A 22,464-nucleotide genomic window follows, 5' to 3' on the forward strand; every position below is an offset into this window, starting at 1 on the left:
ATATACATACATATATATATACACACATACATATATATAGACATACATATATATACACATATATATACACACACACATATATACATATAGATATGCATATATACATACATACATATACACATAAATATACATATATATATACTTATGTATACATACATATATACATATATATATATACACACATAAATATACACATATATATACATATATATATATATACATATATATATATATACATATATACATATACATATATATACATATATATATATATACATATATATATACATATACATACATAGAAAATTAGATATTAATATCGATTTATTACCAGGAAGCAAGCACATTAAAAGAATCAGAGAGATTCAGAAAAAATATCTGAGATCTCAATGGATTATTGTATATGTATATATAATGACGGCCACTAGGTGGACTGTTTATGTGCTAGAAGATCACACGTAATGTGTCTACTAAGACCTAATAGTTCTCAAATGAAATTCAGCGAAATACATATACATACATATATATTTATATACATATATATATACATATATATACATACATACATACATCCATCATCATCATCATTTAACGTCCGCTTTCCATGCTAACATGGGTTGGACGATTCGACTGAGGACTGGTGAAACCGGATGGCAACACCAGGCTTCAATCTAATTTGGCAGAGTTTCTACAGCTGGATGCCCTTCCTAATGCCAACCACTCAGAGAGTGTAGTGGGTGCTTTTACGTGTCACCCGCACGAAAACGGCCACGCTCGAAATGGTGTCTTTTATGTGCCACCCGCACAGGCCAGTCCAGGGGCACTGGCAATGATCTCACTCGAAAATCCTACGGGAGCCAGTCAGGCGGTACTGGCAACGGCCACGCTCAAAATGGTGCATCTCATGTACCACCCGCACAAGAGCCAGTCCAGGGGCACTGGCAACGATCTTACTTGGCTTGCCGGGTCTTCTCACGCACAGCACATTTCCAAAGGTCTCGGTCAGTAACATATATATACACATTAAGACGGCGAGCTGGCAGAAGCGTTAGCACACCGGGCAAAATGCTTAGCGGTATTTCGTCTGCCGCTACATTCTGAGTTCAAATTCCGCCGAGGTCGGCTTTGCCTTTCATCCTTTCGGGGTCGATAAATTAAGTACCAGTTACGCACTGGGGTCGACATAATCGACTTAACCCGTTTGTCTTTCCTTGTTTATCGCCTCTGTGTGTAGCCCCTTGTGGGCAGTAAAGAAATAATATATACACATATACATACACATATATATACATATACATACATATATACATATATATATATACATATTTATACACATGTATATATATACATATTTATACATATATATATATATACATATTTATACATATATATATATACATATATATATATATATATACACATATATACATATAGAAACATATACATACATATATATACATATATATATACATATACACATATATATATACATATACACATATATATATACATATACACATATATATATACATATACACATATATATATACATATACACATATATATATACATATACACATATATATATATATATATATTTTATTATATGTATTTATTTTCTCTAATTTAATAATTAACTCCGACAAAATAAATTGGTTAATAGATACCAGGGTAGCAAAGATCACAAAATGACTGTGGTGTAACTCCTGTTTATGAGGTAGAAACTCCTTGTTATTTTGGGTACTTGAGTAAATATACAAATTTAGTAAATGAAGTAAAATGCATATGTTAAATGAATTCTTTTATTTCCAATATATGTTTTGAAGATTACAAGATGTACCTTCCAAAGGAATAGGTGATGCTGATAAGGATGTAATCTTCTCCTCAGGGAAATACATAGGAACCAGCTTAACCCCAAGACATTTTAACCAAATGTGATAACTGTAGTTAGAGAAGATTGCTACGTAACTTATTTGAAAAAAACCTTTGGAGGTTGGAACGTATGTATTATATATTTGTATATATATATGTATTATATATTTGTATGCAAGTAGCATTCTTTGTTTCCAATCTGCCATGAAAACATGTCCAGTTATGGAGAATATTAACTTATTTGGAAAAGGCAAGAGTTGGTGACAAGAATGGCATTGGCTGTAGAAAGACTGTCTAAAATTGCGCCCCACCCATGCAAGCATGGAAAAGTGGACATTGAAATGATATACACATATACATATATTCACACATTTATACACAAACACACACACTAGTGCATCTTGGTAATATATGTTGAATCTACACTCCTGAAAAAAATCACTAAGCAAACTGCAAGCAATCTGAAATTGAAGCAATTTCTCAGTGAAATATATTAATATATCACACTAAAACACATTTTCGTTTCAATTGTCTGTAGTACAACAAAGAATTTTCAAAGAAACCACCAGCTCTAAGATGAAGAAACTAAAAAGTGAAATCATACAGCAGCTTTTTCATAGAAGACTCCAACGAATGTATGTCATTTTTTTTTAAAGATACCATAAACTTCCCAGGTAAGCCAAGTTTCATTAATAGAGCATGATAAATTGACAAAGACTGTTTAGATATCTGTAGTACATCGTTAAACTTGGTCAACTATATTTGGATATGTTTCACTGTATACAGGTAGGTATATATATTTTGAAGCACATTAAATGCTTATAAACCTTTTTACCACATCTTTACATATCTAGAAGTTTTAGTTATTCTCTTGAATTTCATTGTATGTAACTGCTAGCCTGAAATACTTCTGCATATAAAAGGATAAGGATGAATCAATATATGATAAAAGATTCTTTTTCTTCCCTCATCTCTCCATCACTACCCCAGGTATGATCAACAGTTGGAGAATTTTCAGTTGCATCTGCAATGTCACCTCATATGTACTTTGACTGTTTAGAAAACAAGTCAGTATTAGTTACACTAACTAGTGTATGCACAAATCTTAACTAGTACAATATGTATGAATAATGCACACAGAGGATATAGTAATTAGAGAGAAAATATTACTTAGAGCTAAGCCAAAGAAGGATTACAGTGAAATAGTGAGGCTAGGTTAGAAATTTGGGTCTATATAAAACTGAAACACAAATTCTAGAGATAATGAAAATAAGAAAAGGAAACAACTAACCTGATATTTAAAAGACCCTTGGGTTGTGTGAATATATAATGTATTTTCAACTGGGCCAACCTGACGCGCTAGAAATACAACATCAAATGTTGTGTTTCCTCCAGGAGGAACCATCTGTAAGAGATAGAATAAGAATTTATTACAAATCAGATTCTACAAAGAAATAAAAGATTAATTAATTTTCATTAATTCACTCAATGATAGTTTTAATTGACAAAAACAAAGTAATAATTATGTGGTAGTGATGATAACCCAGAAAGGATACACGACTATAAAGATAGCTTTACAAGACCTAACTTTAAAATGCTAGCACAGAAATTATAGATGTTTATATATAAATACGTACAAATGTATGCCAACATTTCCAACATAAATTTAGCAAATTTGAATTATTGCTGCAAGGTTCCTACAATTAATGCTCAACTATTTAGCAGGAATGGTATTATTTTCGAAGTTGTATAGCCTGTAAAAAGTTTATTTGCATCTTGTCTCATTATACAACACAATGTAGCTTTGTTTAAATTGAGGACCTTGACACTGTAGTCATGCTTTTCAACAACAACAAACAAAAATGAAGAGACCTGATAGGAAAAACAAAAAAAAAAAAAAAATACATATATAAGTATCTTACTTTATCTTGAAAAAATGAACAGTGAAAATGTGCTGTACTGCCTGATATGGACAACAGGTGTAAACTGGTTTTTGTGTCAGCATTATGTACAGAAACCTGTTGTAGATGAGGCATACCCACAGGGCTACAAAATAGACAAAATATTTGATTTTAGTTATTTACGTAGCAAAAGTTGGTACAATTTGTAACACAAGGGAGAGAGAATAGAGCAATATGCTTTATGATACTTAGTTTGAACTGAAAAGTTTAATGGTAATTAAATTTGTTTTGTTCAGAGCATAAAGTTGGTAATGTATAAGTTGAATGTAAGAAAGTTCTAGATACACAATTTTAACAAGAGGATGTGCATGATATAGGGAGATACGTGAAAAGAGATGGGAGTGGATATTTTGAATGAAGTTGGAGTAGAATTTGAAAGTCTGGAAGAGCAAATGTAGTAAGAGAAGAAACAAATTTACTACATTATTGGATAAATTACTGAAGGTTGACAATGAGAAAAGAACTGAAGTTGACAGATTACAAAAGATGTACTATCCAGATATTTGCGTATCAATCCCTATTAAAATGTATCTAGGCTGCCCTATAAATTCATTAGATAGCAGAAACTGACATTTTTGGCCCTGAAAGATGCCTAACGTTTTAGCATTTAAACCAGCCATATCTGGCCCATTGGCCTCTCTCACCTTCCCTACAATGTCATTCTAAAAATATAAAATCACATTAAAATCTCAAAGCTATGATCTAATGCATGATCAATTCAAAACAATGTGAATAAATAAGCATTAATTTTGACAATAATCTGAATGCTAAAGGACTAAACTCCTGTAGTTACAATTACGACAAACTATAGCACATGATGAATCAACTCTAGATTTTCTTACTACATATTTTTTCTACCCTGTCCCGCTCTTCTAAACAATCACATTGGTCATACTTCTCTCACCCAAATAAAAACATTTCTTTTTCTCAAAATTTCCATTTCTTGAGATGTCATTGGAAACTATCACATCCAATCTATCACTGAACTTTTTCATAATTTATGTGAAATAACTTGGCAAGACTTCTGCTCATCCCCACCCCAAAAACCACTCTTCTTAAAAAATTTTGTTTTTGGACACAAACCGGCATTTTTAAATTACGACCACCCCCTCCCCGCCATTTTTTTACTTTTTTCAGAAATCTTTTTTTTTCAAAATATGTGGAAAAATACAGAGATGAGATTATGATTCTGAAAAATAATTTCCAAAAATTTTTGTTAAATTTTTTTAGAATTTTTTTTTCTTCTAAATTTGCGGAAAAATACAGACAAAAATTTCAAAATATTTCTGTAGTTACGGTCAGAGTTAGTGTTGGGGGGAAAAAAAAAATCAAAATTGAAGAATTTGGGGTGGGGGAATAATTTAGCAATGCCAATTTTTGGCAATTTTCTGGAACCTCTGTGTCCGAAAATGGGGTTTTTGGCAAAAAATTTTTTTTAAATAAACAAATTTGGGAGAAAATGGGGGCACGGAAGTCTTTCCAATAACTTAAATATTTGACTTCAAATTTCTCAATACTCACTGTTCACCAAAATCTAACATTGTTGGATCAAGCCGAACCCCATTTGGTAAATTATTTTCTTCATGAAAGCTGAAAGAAAAAAATTGTAAATATGAATAATGTGAAAATTACTACAACTCTAACTCAACAATTGTAAGAAATAACATGCTAAACTTACTTTAATTCTGAATAACTTTCACCTGGTTTTATCTGAAATAGAATAGAAAATTGATAATTATAAAAGTTCTCTGAATATCAAATGTAGGAACAAGACAGTGTTAACAGAAAAGTAGACAATAATATTCCAAACAGAAAAAATTAAATTACATGCCAGCTTTGCTTAAATATCACTTTTCAGTTTGTAAAAATCATCCTTATTTCAATGCTGAAACATAGTACACAGCTACTACTATTGTGCAATTCTAAAGATGTGCTCAAGTACAAGAAAAGGGTAATCATTTCAGCCATACTGAATCAGTAAATACAAGCAAATATTAGGAAATTGTAGTCCAATGAAATTTCTAAAAGATAGTTGAAATAGATAGGTTTGTCAAGTAAAGGGCTGAACATCTGTCTTAGTACTGAAGGGTTTTCTTGAATTTAATATAGTCCATTCTTAAACATATACTTCTTAAAAAGAACCGTAGCAATGTGAGCCTGTTTCCAAGAATACTTAAGAAGGGGACTTAAAACCAATTTTAGAAATAATGATCTTGGAATAGTTTAAGGATTGTATATTATATGAAACAAAAAGTAATGTTAATCAGATAGACAGATATTAAGCTTTATATTTATACTACAGTTTGAAGTCTGTACTTAAGGAAATTTGCTTTGACTTGGACAACACAAAATTCCAGTTACTACAACTGAAAATTTAACTTTCTAACATTTTAAAGATCTACTCTCCAAACTCAACCAGTCACCAATAGATGTTCAACCACCCTGCATTCTGTACCTAAATATTCCCTTCTAATAAATCATTGGTCTCGTGATCTCAACATTTTCTAGTTACATTCCATATATGATGGTCAACTCATTCAGAAGCTGAAACTTTCATAACTTACATCTGGTAGACAAGTGACTGCCAGAGCTGTCCCTTTTTTTTGTGTGCAAATTTAGCTTTTGAGATATCCAATTAGAAATATAAAAATACCATAAATCCTCGAGTATAATCCGCACATTTTCCCCCAAATTTAAAGGTAAAAATTTCTAGTGCATACTATATACGAGGTTAAAAATGAAAAATATTTTCTAAGCAAAATTTTTTAAGTGATAAATATGTAAAAGCAATTTACTTAATATTTATTTTTCACTGTTATTTCTTTATTTTCTGCAAACAAAGTGCACAAAAAGCTACATGTTTGCATTATGTTATATATACAATAATAATAAAGGACGTTACTGTATATACGTTTACAAACCAAGGACGTTATATAGACCTTCTTCACTCAAGTTAGAGAATGGGTGCATATTATACACAAGGTTTAGGTTTTTCAGAGGTACAGCCCCCTAAAAATCCCCTGCGTATTATACTCAAGGGTGGACTATACTCGAGGATTTACAGTCTAAATTTACTACAATTTGAACCAGAGCATAATAGCCATAAGACAATATCTGATGATTCACACTAGTTAATTACTTGGAATTTCAATTCTATACAAGCTATTAAATGAGACCACTAATCCTAATAGTCACTATCATTAGCAGAGAACACTGTTCACAAGTGAGCCGCTTCCTTACTAAATTCTTTCATTTATCTGTCCCAATGTGCAACCTATTGCCAAACAAGGCACTCTTGACTGTTAACCAATCTTAATCACCTCCAAGATTATGACAGATCTTATTTCAGCAATCACTTGTTAAGGTTTCTCAGAGATAGATTTATTGAAGAACTCTTTTACAGGTCAACACAGAGGTCTCTTGTTGGTGTAAATTTCAAGAGACCTTCAGTCAAATATAGCATAAAAACATTTTAGCAATGTAGCACACTTACTGTTTGTACTCAACATTAATAATTTGCATTCCTTTGACAGGTGTTGATTCAGCTCTTTTTAGTCATTACAAGTTAATTTTTGTAGCATATCCAGTAGTTAGCTGAGTCTTGCTTCTTGACATTAATATTGTCATAGACCCCACTAACTACATATTCTTAAAGTAATATCACACAATACCTTAGGCCTCTCTTTCCAAAAGCCTCTTTCACATAGAACCTCTCTTTAGGTCTGCACATTCTTCATGAACAGAGACTCCTTAAACATACTTGCAAAGATGATTCAACTGAATGTACACTAGAATAAAAAAAAGGTTAAAAATGCCTACAACACTATACCCCTTATATTCATATCTAGAACAGTCACCATATTTAATGCCTAATAATCTGATAATTTATTCCAAAATTGATCTTTAGTATTTTAGATGGTGCACCATTATATTGCATTTTGAACTGAATCCAGTCATTAAACTGATGAACTTTCACAAAACCTACAACTACTGACATTCTAATCAAATTATGGCTCTTTTAGTTGTTTTTCCTTAGAAGGGGAAGGGGAGTGCCATGACTGGAGAGCTTAGCAGGAGGAATAAACCAACAACCGAGCAGATTCTGGTGAAAGCACCCAAAGTGGTGGTGTTAGATTGAGTAATGGGTTAAGGCTCCTGTTGAAAAATAGATATGGTCCACTGACAGATTTCCAGAGTTTAGTTACCCAATTTGACTTATAGACTTGTTGACCAGAGGCTACAATAGAAAACACTTGTCCAAGATGCCGCACAGTAGAATTGAAACTGGAACATGATTGCAGAGCAAATTTTACAATGATGTCCTCACTTTCTGTACTGTCAGTCATCTCCTACTCTCCCCAACCTTTCAATCATCCCTCCACCCTTATCCACTATTCACCCTATCCAATCTCTAGACATCACCTACTCCTTCCAACTCATATTTATCATTAACCACCTTTTAATCCTTGTTCTTCCTTCATTGTACCCTCCACTTCACTCTTACCCCATCTCTACCCATCCTTCAGTCACTTCATACACTTTTGCAACTTCTACTTGCCCACACTTGTTCCCTTCTTGTACTTTGAGGGTTCACCCTAACACTTCATCACTACCATTTTGCTCTCCAGCACCACACTGTTCTATAATGCAAATAGGCATGTAGTTAACTGCAGGAAGAAACCTGTTCCAGCCCTTTCTTTCATTTGACTCCTAGTATAAGACTGTCTCCCTTTTTGTGGTATCCCTAATCAGTTGAAAGAAATTATTTTTCTTGTGAGCTATGTAGCAATCTTAATAGCATTAGTACCTAAAGACAGAAAAGCGCCCAGTACACCCTGTAAAGTGGTTAGCATTAGGAAGGTCATCCAGCCATAGAAACCATGCCAAAGCAGACATTAGAGCATGATGCAGTCCTCAGGCCAGTCAGATCCTGTCAGACTGTCCAACATATGGAAGAATAAAGGATGAATGTTAAAAGATGATAATGGTGATGTTTGTGCCATGTGCTACTTCAACAGCCCTTAAAATTACTGATTATATTGCTGATAATGAGCTGGAAATGAATCTTGTTATTGGAAAAAGGTACAAGCTCTTTACATTTCTTCCAGACACTATTCTTTAGGAAACGAAGTTGCCTAATACACACAAAGAGAGAGTGGAGGAGAGAGAAAGAGCTTGCTCGTTGCTATCTTAGCCTTGGCATTAGTCTATAATATAGACCGTAACTTTTTATTACAATATAACCCAATAATGTCATGAACAGCTTCACAAATAATCATCTATACCTATTTTTATTAACCATTGGACCATACAAGATTATCTAGTGTTTTTTCTGAATAATTGAACAGAATAATCATTTGTTTTAACCCATTACCTACCAGTGATCTTATATGAGATCACTTAAAAATTACAAATATCTGTCAATATTTACACATATCTAACCTTTTTGCTATATCTACTAGGTATATTTCTCTGATATTCAAATGAGGTTTGCTAATTTTCCATCCAATATCTCGCTTATTTCTATTTAAAATGTTATTTTGATCATTCCAGCAGGTTTCTAAGGTTGTTTTATGCTAAAAATCAAAGTTTCATTAAAAAATTCCAGTTAATAGAATTATGGGAGGTAATAGGTTAATGAAGTATTTTTCCTGTAGCAGCTTCACCATAGAAAACATTTGTGGCCATAAACTGAATTCAAAACATTGCAAACCACATGACTAATGTTCAACTCTAGATTTACTTAAAAAATATAATCTGGCTTTATGGCTCAACCTATTTAATGTTATCCTTCATGCTTATCTATCCCTCTGGTGAATTGTGAGTCTTAACCCTTCAGCATTCAGATTACTCTAATATAATGCTTATTTATTCATATAGTTTTGAATTCATTATGCATTAACTCATAGCTTTGAGATTTTGATGAAGTGGTTGTTTATTGAAAGAATGACATTGAAAGGTAGGTCTGAGAGATAAGGTCTAGACAGTTTGAACATAAAATAGGTAGAATATTTGGACCAGATAATGGCAAGTTTAAATGCCAATTTACTAATTCAAAAATTGTCTCATCTTTTCCATATGTGTGTCTATAATGAAGAGATTGTACTTTAGAAAGTGGTCAATTTCATCTGTGTGTGTTAATATAGCCTTAGATTCTGTAATGTATAATAGCATCACATATCTTGCTATTATAAAATGTAACCATTTTCACTAAAGAATATACCAACTTTTATGTTTAATAAGTTTTACCACTGCATCATGAAATCAAAGTAGACCAAGTCAAAAGGGGGTTGGCTTACAGATCAGAAAATCCGTACCCATTGCTTTTGTGCTGTGTATAGCACCAAGACACTTATCTTTTGCTGGTGTAAGTAGAACTTTATATTGAAACATCTAGAATATTTAGCATTTTTTGGGAATTGTGATAAGTTCAAATCATACTAGTCACAGCTAAACAGCTGGGTGGGTTCGCATGAAAAATAGCACACATGTGGAAACAGGTGCATAGATTGGAATGCGGTTTGTATTTTTTTCCTAGCCCCCATACTTACTGAGAAAATCAATTAAAACTTTTTCTAATGGAATTCCCGTGTTTGCTCCACCATATACCATTTCGCTTAGCAACAAGGGGAGTACAGGATGACAATCAGCCAAAACTTTTGCTATGCTGTCTCTTCTTTCCTCTCTCTGTGGGGTTAATAATCTTAATCTTTAGTTACAGTTTCTCCTTCAAAAAGGTAGAATTGTCGGATTAAGACAGTAGGGTGTTTTGAGGGAGATTTGGCTGCTATTCCCACCAGGTCTAGCTACCATGTAGAGGTTGGAATTTAATTTTCATTCACATATTTGCATTTCAAAAATTTAACAATCTTTTCTATAAATCAATTATCATAAAAATTTTATATGATGACATTTTCTATGTATGTGTGTGTACCTTAAAAGACGTCAATCATCACGACACACGCCTTCACTCACTCACTATCTCTCTTTCTCACCCTCTTTCTCTCACATGTGCAAGCATGCGCGTATGCATGCACACACACAAACACGTCCATTTCATATATCTTCTGTCAATTTCTGCTCTCTGCAAATAAAATTTTTACAGATATAACTGCTTACAAAAATAGGGATTAATGTATAATTTCTTTCTATGTTCATAATCAAATCAATGTTTTAATGGTTAGACAGAAGTCCAATAGAATAGCTCTCAGAAACAGACTACGTACAAATTCATTCTTCACAACTCCTGAAGTTGTTTTCTCCTGGTGGGGTCAGGAAATTTTCATACAGCTGGAGGCTCTAATCAAAACAGGGGACCCAAAATGATAAGGTTGAGAAACGCTGTTATAGATTATGTCTAACTGAAAACGATCACAGCCATATCATCCAAACAGACCGGGTGAAACTGGGCTTAGCTGCTAGACTTGTATATACATGAAGATTCCATAACTTAATGTATCCTCCTATAACAGTTTTTTGGGGGGCACACATTTCTGGGTTGAAAATGACTGCTCTTTGTGTGTATGTGCATCAATAGTATCAGTGTTAGTTCGTGATCAATTTGTTTCACTTATTTATATGACATGGATAGATTTAATATTAAATATATTGATTTTGTTATTTCTCTCAAAGAGGAGGAATGTACAGTTAGCTGAATCTAATTCAAACTGCATTAGGTTCTATACTATATTCCCTTAGTTGAGGTGAGGAAAAAAAAAAAAGAAATCAAAGCAAGTAGAATTTGAATTCAGAAACAGGTGATGCCAAACTAGATATTACACAGTGGTATAATGAATTTTTTGAGTACTGCAGGAAACATTACTAAATAGTATGAATGTAAATATAACAAAATATATTTTCAGGAATGTTTTAAGCCACTCCTACCTATAAAGTGCAAAGTAAGAGATCTGAGTATGTACTACAATATGAGGATTAGAGATGTGAGGTAGTCTGGATTGCAAAGTAGTATACAGAGAGAATCAAGATACCATTGGTGAAGAGTGTGTATGGAACAATAGCAGTGCACTTGCTCTCCTTGGTACCAAAAAGAAAGACTGTTGAAAGGAAATGCATAGAAGGGATTGGGTCCACCCCAAGTAGATCCAACAGAATGACAAGCCAGTTAAATTGACAGCTCTACAGTCAAAAGTGGGATTAAAGACATGGCAGCAGGACCATCAGAGAGATGCTGAAAATGTTTGACACAACAAGTCAAGTGCTAATCATTTGCACAGTCATCTGGGCTGTACAAGAAGTTGTCATATCCAATAAATGTCGTGATATCAGCATTAACTGCAACAAGAGTAAAATAGATGCACTAGAGAGGCAACTATGAAGGCATCAAATAGATGAACTTGGTTACAAAAGTTACTGCACAATTGATTAGGTAGATATTTAAGGCTGAGTGAGTAGTTTTGATTTAAGCTTGGATGGAGTGCCACTAATACCTTCTTCCTAGTGAGTATTTAGCTAAGAATAAGCTACTCTACCTAACATTTATTGACCTAGAAAAGACTTTGACAGGGTTCTACACTCTGCTAAAGCTTGTTGATCACTAAAAGAACTGGAAACAAATGAATGGCTCATGAGAGCCATGCAAACAAAGCATGTAGTACCATCAGTAAAGTGAGAGTTATCAAGAAGTTTGGTGAGAGATTTAGAGTGTAGGCTGGTGTATATCATGGTTAGTGCTGTCTCTTCCTGCTAATTATAGTCTTCTGCGTCATAACAGAGAAGTTTAAGACTGGCTGCCAATGAGAACTTGTGTATGTCGAAGTTCTTACAGCTGAATCAGTCAACTATTTAAAAAGAAAATTCCAAACTTGTAAGCAACAAATAAATTAAAAGGACTTAAAGTAAACCTAGTAAAGACTAAGATTTTAGTTAACAAGAAAGAAGACAAGATTCCACTGCCATGAAGAAAGTAGAAATGTTTGATATGAAGTAAAGGAATAGTTAGGATTCTATGATGTAGCTTGTGTAAACTATGAATGTTTAAGTGTAATGCAATCACTGGCAGTCTGATAGAGAAGTTAGATGCCATATATGGCAGATGTACAAGGGTAGATAGCCATAAGAATAGGCATAAAATAAATTGCTGCAAAATCTCAAAAGGCTCCCTAGAAGTTTGGTTAGCCGTTCTGTTGGTCAGTGGAATTCCAGAGACAATAACTAAACCACCTCTGTTGTGTCTGGGTTGTTTCCAGAAGCAAGTGCCTAGGCTCAAGTATACTTACTGCCTCACTATTCATGGATATGCTACAAAAACACAAGTCAATACTTTTGCAGCATTCACGGAGAAGCAGGGGATGTCAAATACCAGTTAAGTATAACCATACATATTTGCCTTGGGGTCCTTCCCTCTGGATTTTCTGTAGGAGCTTACTCTCTTAGCCCTTTTTTTAAATGCTCGATAAATTACCCTACAAGGTAGTAGGGTTTCATCATCATTGTGGGAATGGTTTGAGCAGAGCCAGTCTCACTCTCTTGTCCTTCAAACTTGTATTGGTCTGGTGCAATAAGTTCTATGAGCCCAGGAGTCACCAAGATGTAAGATTTGTAGGGAGTTATCTTCTTCCAGAGGTAGTTCTGTGACAAGCTAATTAACCCATGGCTGGGATTCTGACCAGTGCTACCACTCTAGGTCAGAGTAGACCTGGGAACAATAGTGGCTAAAAGGTGGTTCCACACTTCCCAAAACCCTGAAACTCCTAAACCAGGGCCCCACTACTGGATGCAGTTAAAAATCAAACCTAGACATAGTTAAACATTTGCAACTTTAAGTGACCTAATTAGCAGTGGAATGTGTTCCAAAAGTGTAGTTGCTGGAGTGAGACTGGCAATGGGAAATATTCAGGGAATTATTACTCCTGCTCATAACAAATGGATTGAGCATGTTCCATTGAATAATATGGTAACATTAGTGTGCATGAATGACAACGTAAAAGTGAGCTGGGACCCAAACTGGATGTAAGGGGAATCAGATTTAGGATGCAAGAAAGAAAACTATGCAATAACAAGCATATGAAGGACCTCAATTGGATAAAGAGATGCTGCACATGCCAAGTGGATGGAACTAGTGGAAGAGAGAGACCAAGGAAGACAGGATGAAAAGATCACAAGAAGTTGAAACTTGCAAAACAGATGACAAAGAACTATAACATTGAGCAAAATGCTGTATTGGAAAGGACCCTCCCAAGTCAAGCAAACACAAAATATGATGATGGGAGTGACGGAGATTGGGATGCATACCTATTATGTCCATAATGTTCATATTAAATTTCCATCTCAATCCTTTTCTCATTTATCACAGAACTTCTTTACTACCATATTGCACTGAATCTGTGCCATACACCGTTTCTCATTGCCAGTGCCCCTGGACTGGCTCTTGTGCGGGTAGCACATAAAATACACAATTCTGAGCGTGGCTGTTGCCAGTACCGCCTGACTGGCCTTCGTGCGGGTGACACATAAAAGCACCCACTACACTCTGAGTGGTTGGCGTTAGGAAGGGCATCCAGCTGTAGAAACTCTGCCAAATCAGATTGGAGCCTGGTGTTGCCATCCGGTTTCACCAGTCCTCAGTCAAATCATCCAACCCATGCTAGCATGGAAGGTGGACGTTAAACGATGATTGCTACCCACCAATCTTTCCCATTGTTTCCACTAGTATTCATTCCTGACAACTATCACTCCCTCTTCTATTACTATTTCTTACATTATGCTGCTCAAGCTGTTTCTTTTTGATATTCTTCCCAACAACCATTATGCAGTTATCACTGTCCCCCGTTCTATTACTCTTCTACCTCACTTTTACTCCTATTCTGATTCCCTTCTGATACTCTATCATCTCACTTTACAGTTCTGTGGAAAAGAAGAATGAATGAAGACAACCTCTCTGGTGCTGATGAACAACTTCCATGATAAAAGTATACTTTTGTAAAGAGGTTGTCAATAGGAAGAATATCAAGTCATAGAAGCCTTGCCAAAAATGGAACTTGCAAGCAAGATATAGTTCCTGGTAAGTCTAAGAAATCAGTAGCTCCAAATAACCTGAATTTTGATGACCCATCCCATCCATGCCAGCATGGAAAAGTGGGCTATGACAAAAATGATGATAAACCAAATATTAAATATCAACTTAATTACAATGGCATGATAAAAATTTAAAAAATGTTGAATGTCTATCGTATAACTGGGCACCCTGGACACTCTGAAGTTTTTTTTTCCCACCTGACTGGCCTTCGTGCTGGTGGCACGTAAAAGCACCCACTACACTCTCGGAGTGGTTGGCGTGAGGAAGGGCATCCAGCTGTAGAAACTGCCAAATCAGATTGGAGCCTGGTGTAGCCATCTGGTTTCACCAGTCCTCAGTCAAGTCGTCCAACCCATGCTAGCATGGAAAGCGGACGTTAAACGACGATAATGATGATGATGATTACATGCTGAATTTTATAAAATCAATGTACAAACAGTCCAAAACAATTTTACTTCAAATAACAATAACTCTCAGGAGCTGTAGTTCTAAGTTGCAGTTCACTAGAAATAGTGTTCATATCTAATTTATCAAGCTGCTTTGTAGAACTTAACCATTCATAGCTGACTGACTAAATGTAACACAGTCACTGATTTATCACTACTAACATAGGAATTTATATTAATAAAATTACAAGTGTCAACATGAAATAATGAGATGAAAGTACACTTTGTTGTAAGCGAAATAAAAAACTAAGAAAACTAAGCTTTATGCCTTTCTTTTTAATATTGTTTCTATGCAACATACAGTCATCTTGTATCATCTCTTTGTTAGCCCCCAGTGAGCAATAAAAAATCGAACGACTTGGAAGTTCATATTTAGTAGGTATTTCTAGTTTAGAAGGGAGTTTGATCAATGAAGTAGTTCTTAAAACGAAAAACTATACGTAATAGAGAGTAAAAGAAAATAAAAGTGACAAAATAAGGTAAATATATTAGGTACAGTAAACAAGCCTTTGAACACGTGGATCAGAGTTGGTTATAATTATATAAAGAGATTGATTGAAAACACTTCACAATGGGTCAAGGTTTGACACTGATAATGATGAGGACTTCAAGATGAGGTAGTAAGATTAAAAATGACAAATATACTGTGCACATTAGATAATTTTATAAACTAAAGCAAATATAGGTAGCTTTTCTAGCGTTAATATGAGCCAGGCAAACTGTAGCCAAAGATTATATTCAATTTATATAGAAAATAGGATGCGAATGTTTTAAATATCCTGTTTTAATTACCCACCACAAAATGTGTTGGATAAAAATGGCTCAAACTCAAGGTTACTCAGCTCTCATCAATTAAGTCGAAAGAAAGACCATTGTGTTTATACTGTGGGTTGTACTGAGAGTATATAGTTCTATATTTAAAATACTTCTTAATACCCTACATGATCGTAAAAAATCGTTTTCGTTCATTTGAATTATTTTACCTTCTATATGAAAATTATTCTAGTAAATAAATATTTAGTTTAATGATCACTTTCATTATTACGATTGGCTAATTGTTGGACCAAATGAAAGTTGCTTAACTTTCTGTGATCCGACTTACCAAGTTTTATTTAAGGGAATAATTTTAAAAAATCAGTTGATATTACACATATATATAAAAGACTGTAAACTCATGTGTGGTGTGTGTGTGCGCGCGCGCGGGCCCTAGGAATGAGGCAGAAAGTTCAGAGGTAATTTTTCAATGAAAACGAAATAGTGAGGGAATCGAATTTTGCACATCAAAAATTCGACAAGTTTAATCTTTTACACGCAAGATCTGTTTATGATAAGCGTCATTACACACACAATAGTCTAGATTGTGAAAATAATAGCTAACAGTAGATGATTATCAAACTGAAGGTGTGCACAGTACTTAGGACATTAATTTAAATTGATTTCAATTAAATGCTGTAATGAGAAAAAAGGAGAAATAATAGATGTCCTTGAGGATAATATGAAAAATAACCACGCTTCCAAAGACTAGCAAAATAAAGATGTAAAATAAAAGACAATATTGACGATGATATAGGTGTTTATGCCCAAAGTAATATTTGTTATAAAAATAATACTAAGAATAAAATCCCCTCAGATAACGAAAGCTATTTTGGCTCCAAATCCACTTGTTATATTTTCCTAATTGTCCATCTGTCTACATATTAAGACAATTTGAAGGCTGGAAATAAAAGTAATGACAGGGTTGCTTGATGGAATGCGAGAAATGATAATTGATCAAGTGTGTTATAACGTAGTAATATATCTAAGCGAATCCTTCCTGTATAACAGTGCTGATATATAAATCACTAAAGGAGAGAATGAAGCTTGAAGCACTGACGACGACGTATGGACGGATAATATACAGCGTGATGTATTAAACAGGAGATTTACAATGGGTCATCAACAGACGGGCGCGCGTATATACACATATAAAGGATAAACATACTTACTTCTAATGGTAAATGGTGTAAGTCTCCAACTATATATGTAAGATGTTTGTCAGTTTGAATAAAAGCTGTGGAGAAGCGATAATAAAAATAAAAATACAGTTACATGAAGATAACATAAAAATAACAACAATCACAATTATTAATGTAATTTTATTAAAGTGTCATCCGTTCATTAAGAACTAAACAGTAAATATCAGTCTTGCTGGTAAACAAGCCATATAGTAGTTCTATAGCCTCCATACACGTTAGCATACAATGAACACAAACACATACGTATATAGAGAACAATTACAAAGATAGGGGACCATTTTTTTCTTTTGTTTACCGGAAATTATATCAAATATGTATTCAGATGGAGGATTTTGCTTTTAATTATCATTAATGTAATGTTGTTATGGATAATACAGTAGCGAATTTAAGGAACTAAGCCAGTCGACTCAATACAATTTCCGTGAGGGAGAGTGTTTCTTTATAACAAACACATGTAAATGCCTAAAGCAATAAAAATATGTAAATCATATGTAAATACGACGAAATGGGTATCAAAATTTATTGTTCGTCTGTACATACACAAAAGCACGTTATAAACGACATGAAGTCGAAAAGAAATAAAACCTATTTTAGACTGGTAAGTGAACAAGAGAAATTATAGTAAACAGGATATGTTTAAAAGTGGATAGTTTGGTAGTGCAGTGAAAGAAATTAGAGAAAATAAGCAGTTAGAAATAACGTACTATTGCAAAAATAGTCGACAGAAAACAGCTGAGGAAAACAGTAATGGGTATTTTCGTTACAAAAACATACAAACAGACCTATAATCAAATATATTCTCTATTTTATATATATATATATATATATATATATATGATGAAAAATACCATAAACTTGGGCCAAAAAAAAGGCAAACACTCCGGCAGGAGATAGCCAAAATTAGTTGATATATATATATATATATATATATATATATATTGATATATATATATATATATATATATATATATATATTGATATATATATATATATATATATTGATATATATATATATTGATATATATATATATATATATATATATATATATATATATATATATAATATGACTACCACTAGAAATTTCCATATATTCTAAAGATATTTGAAATTTTCTTTAATAACCCAAATAATAAACTCAACACATTGTGTCGACAAAAGTTGCGAATTGGTTGGTATATCACTAGCCATGTTGTCATAATGCAAAATAGCAATTGTCAAACGGAAGAAAAAATCCTGTTCCACTGACTATTATATTTTGCTGAATTTTACAAAATATTACGAATAGGAAAAGTACTATCGTTTGTCTGATGCAATAACAGCAGATAGTGCAAGATATAAAATGTATGCAATGTGTAAATAAAGAATTTCAGATGCGTATTTTATAAAATGTGCTAAGTACGTGCCGAAGAGGAAAAAATCTCTCAAAACATTAGATGAAACCATTGAAATAACGACCTTTCAAAGGATGATATACTCACCTTGACTGTGGCTCTCTACTGCCGCTACATGGGTGTAATAGTGTTGAAAATAATGGAAAAGAAAGATTAAGTGAAACAAGTCCAAAGCCATCTTGTCTTTGTTGCGCTGTGGTCGCTGTTGTGTGCTGCTTTCAGTCCCCGCCACCACCACCACTACTTCCCGACTTGACGCTGCCGCCATACTTGTTTCTTTGCCACGGTCGCAAGCTGGACATTGTAATAATTCGAAACTATCCCAAGAAATATGTGATTTTCACAAAAAGTAATTTTTTTACAAAAATAGACAAAACAAATAAAGTTTTATTTTATCTTTCGAAATTGGCTTTCTTTTCTATTTATAAGTTCGAAACATAAGTCGTTCTTTAGCTCAACATAACTACGGACTAGGCCAGTAGCAATAGAATTAACTCTAAGGATTCATAAATCGTTTTCTCTGTATACTTTACTAACGTGAAAACAAAATTCGAAGTTAATACTGACTGTTTTTTCTCTCTTTTGTTCTAACTTTTAAACGATACCACGTTCACATTACTTACAAATAAAAATTGCATGTTTAATAATCAGAACGAGTCTATTGTTAATGTAGGTAAAGTGGGAGTTCATAACCCATCCACCCCCTACTGTTTGGGCTTGTTCCATTAGTCCCCAACTGTAAACATATGTAATTAGATTTAGTTACACATGTTCACAGCTAGCACTCGACGCCATTGACAGCTATAGCGCAGTATCACGGCAGCCAATTATACATAAATTCTTACTAATGATTACAGTGTATTTTCTTTTAACTACCAGCCTAAAAAATATACATGTTGGAAAATATTTTCACCGCTGAAACACTAAATCTGTTGTTTCAATTTCTTATTAAAATTATCCGGTTTTTCTGCCTGTAGCATAGATTCAGAAATTTGTAGTGCTTAAAAGTAATTATAAATTTATTTTATATTAAAATTTTCTCATTTCATTTTGAGGACTTGAACACAATGTTATACATATTGCCGTGTCACGGGAAAGTGAAACTGAAATTAAGCATTAACCTTTCTAACTTCAAACATTCCACAAGACCAATAAACATATGGTGCTTATTACATCTGTTTGTATGTGTTACGCACACACGCACACAAAAAATGTACATATATAGGCCGTGTGGTAAATGGCTTGCTTACCAACCACATGGTTCTGGGTTCAATCCCACTGCATAGCACCTTGGACAAGTGTCTTCTACTATAGCCTCGGGCCGACCAAAGCCGCCTTGTGAGTGGATTTGGTAGACGGAAACTGAAAGAAGCCCGACGTGTATATATATATAGGGAGACTTCACAAAAAAACAACAGACGAAGACAGGTGGTGTAGAAAACAAACAGATGTATTAGTATAACGCTCGGGAATTGAAAGTCTTTAACGTTTCGAGCCTACACTCTTCCACAGAAAGAAACAAGGAGAGAGAAAAAAAAGGATATATATATATATAATCAAAATAAGCAGCAGGATATCAAGAGGTGATGCAGTACAACCGTTTCAAGCGACTCCATTTAATTGAACAATGCAATCATTACATCAATTTAAATGCAGGGCTATCCTCAGCTGCATAAATAAATAGAATTTTCAATCAGTTGGACGCAATATAATTTTACTCAAATTCTCTAATAGAGCAAGAAGAGGGAAAAAGTCCATGTTGCTACAATATAGCTCAAAATATACTGCACTTCTAAGAACTGTATGAAGTTTGTTAGGGTCATAGCTTGTAAAGGATTGTGGTTCATTTTTAATTTATTAGTCTTTTTTTATCAACTACCAAATCTAAGGCTAGAGGACAGTATCTGTTTAGAGCGGATAGACAGAGTTAGTTGACAGTTCATAGTTGGATATGGTCATAAATATTGTCAGGATTTTAGGAAATGTGGAAGTAATTGTCTATAAAGGAGGCTGGGTAGGGGAAGACCCTAAATCAAGATTTTAATTACCAGTTAAAGGGGCAAGACACTAATAAAACCTATGATGTTAATACAGAGGAAATTATCATGGGGTACAATGGATAATTGTATATAAACAATATTGTTATGTTGTATGAAGATAAAATTTAAGATTACTAAAAATGATATTGTAACCAGAATAGATAAACTGTGTATATATACCAATTGTCAACATTAGAAAGGGAAGATTACATAGGATTAGTTTAATATTCATTCTTGTACTTAATTATTTACTTATGAGGTGGTTTCTATAAAGATCACTCTGGGTATTTACTTATGGAATACATGGGCGATAAATCATGCTATCTTTATATTAATTGTAATCTAAGAATCAGAAAAATAAGTTGTGCACAGATACATATATTTAACTATGTTGATTATAACATACCCATAATAAAATACAAATATTTATGTATATTTGCATGTGTCCAACTGATTAAAAATTCTATTTATTTATGCAGCTGATGATAACCATGCATTTAAATTGATGTAATGATTGCATTGTTCAATTAAATGGAACCGCTTGAAACGGTCATACTGCATCACCTCTTGATATCCTGTTGCTTATTTTGATTTTATTCACCTTACTTTGAGTTGTATGGATAATACTGCACTAACTTGGTGCTTCTACTTAAGTACCTAATTCAATTCAATATCAAGCGCCGTCTTATATATATATAAGAGCACCATCTTTAGTTGAACGAATCGACCCCAGGACTTATTCTTTGTAAGTCTAGTACTTATTCTATCAGTCTCTTTGCTGAACCATTAAGCTACAGGGATGTAAATATATATATATATATATGTTTGTATGTCTGTGTTTGTCCCCTCACCCTCGCTTGACAACCGGTGTGTTTATATCCCCGTAGCTTAATGGTTCAGCAAAGAGACTGATAGAATAAGTACTAGACTTACAAAGAATAAGTCCTGGGGTCGATTCGTTCAACTAAAGACGGTGCTCCAGCAAGGCCGCAGTCAAATGATTAAACAAATAAAAGACTATATATGTGTGTGTGTATAATGTGTTGTCTAAAAATCCATGAGTCAGGAAAAACTGTGTATGTTGTCATTAATAAAATACAGTATTATTGTCTCATAATAGGCAAATTACCAACTGGTAATGCTTAGAAATTCCCCTCAACTAAGGGTGATACTTTGACATATTGAGAGAAGCAAAAGGCCATTCACTTGATAGGCTTAGAATGGCTCTAACCTATGTCCTTAATTCTCTGGGGTTTATAGTCACAATAGAAATCAACTTGAAAATTGGTTATTTCTTGAGTGGAACATTAAACAGAAACACTTGTACCTATAAACCTTTTTAGAATCTGAAAGACTGGCTGATACAATTTTCAGGTACTTGGTTGCCAGGGTTAGCTGAAGAATCTACAGCTATCTTCAAAAGAGATTTTTGACACCACAGTCACATACTACAATGAGCTTATTGTTGCCAGTGGTTTCAAGGGAAGGATTAGTTACATACTTGACCCTAGCACCATTAAGAGAAAGTGCCACTATAAATAATATAGTAACTAGAATAAGAACTAATCAAGGAAACTTCAGGGAGCTATTACCACTGCTGGTAACACGAGCCTCCTTTCTCGGAGTGAAGGGTAGATTGTATAATGTTCGTGTTCAGACTACAATGCTGCACGATAGCGAGTTGTGGGGTTTAAATGCAGAAGG

General features: G+C 33.8%; 1 protein-coding gene across 1 annotated transcript in view; it reads right to left on the reverse strand.

Annotated features, from left to right (window-relative positions):
* LOC106878053 (transmembrane protein 131) overlaps positions 1-19,004 on the reverse strand; it is a 76,601-nt gene extending 57,597 nt beyond the window's left edge. The window contains exons 1-6 of the mRNA XM_052970436.2: positions 18,809-19,004; positions 17,300-17,364; positions 5,512-5,543; positions 5,355-5,423; positions 3,795-3,918; positions 3,164-3,277 (exon numbers count right to left, since the gene is read on the reverse strand). Of these exons, the coding sequence (XP_052826396.1) occupies positions 3,164-3,277; positions 3,795-3,918; positions 5,355-5,423; positions 5,512-5,543; positions 17,300-17,364; positions 18,809-18,989 (585 nt within the window). The 5' untranslated portion in view covers positions 18,990-19,004. The remainder of the gene's footprint in view (positions 1-3,163; positions 3,278-3,794; positions 3,919-5,354; positions 5,424-5,511; positions 5,544-17,299; positions 17,365-18,808) is intronic.
* Positions 19,005-22,464: the final 3,460 nt, after the last annotated feature.

The sequence above is a fragment of the Octopus bimaculoides genome, chromosome 1, assembly GCF_046866305.1.
Source record: "Octopus bimaculoides isolate indiv1 chromosome 1, ASM4686630v1, whole genome shotgun sequence".
NCBI classification, from domain to species: Eukaryota; Metazoa; Mollusca; class Cephalopoda; order Octopoda; family Octopodidae; genus Octopus; species Octopus bimaculoides.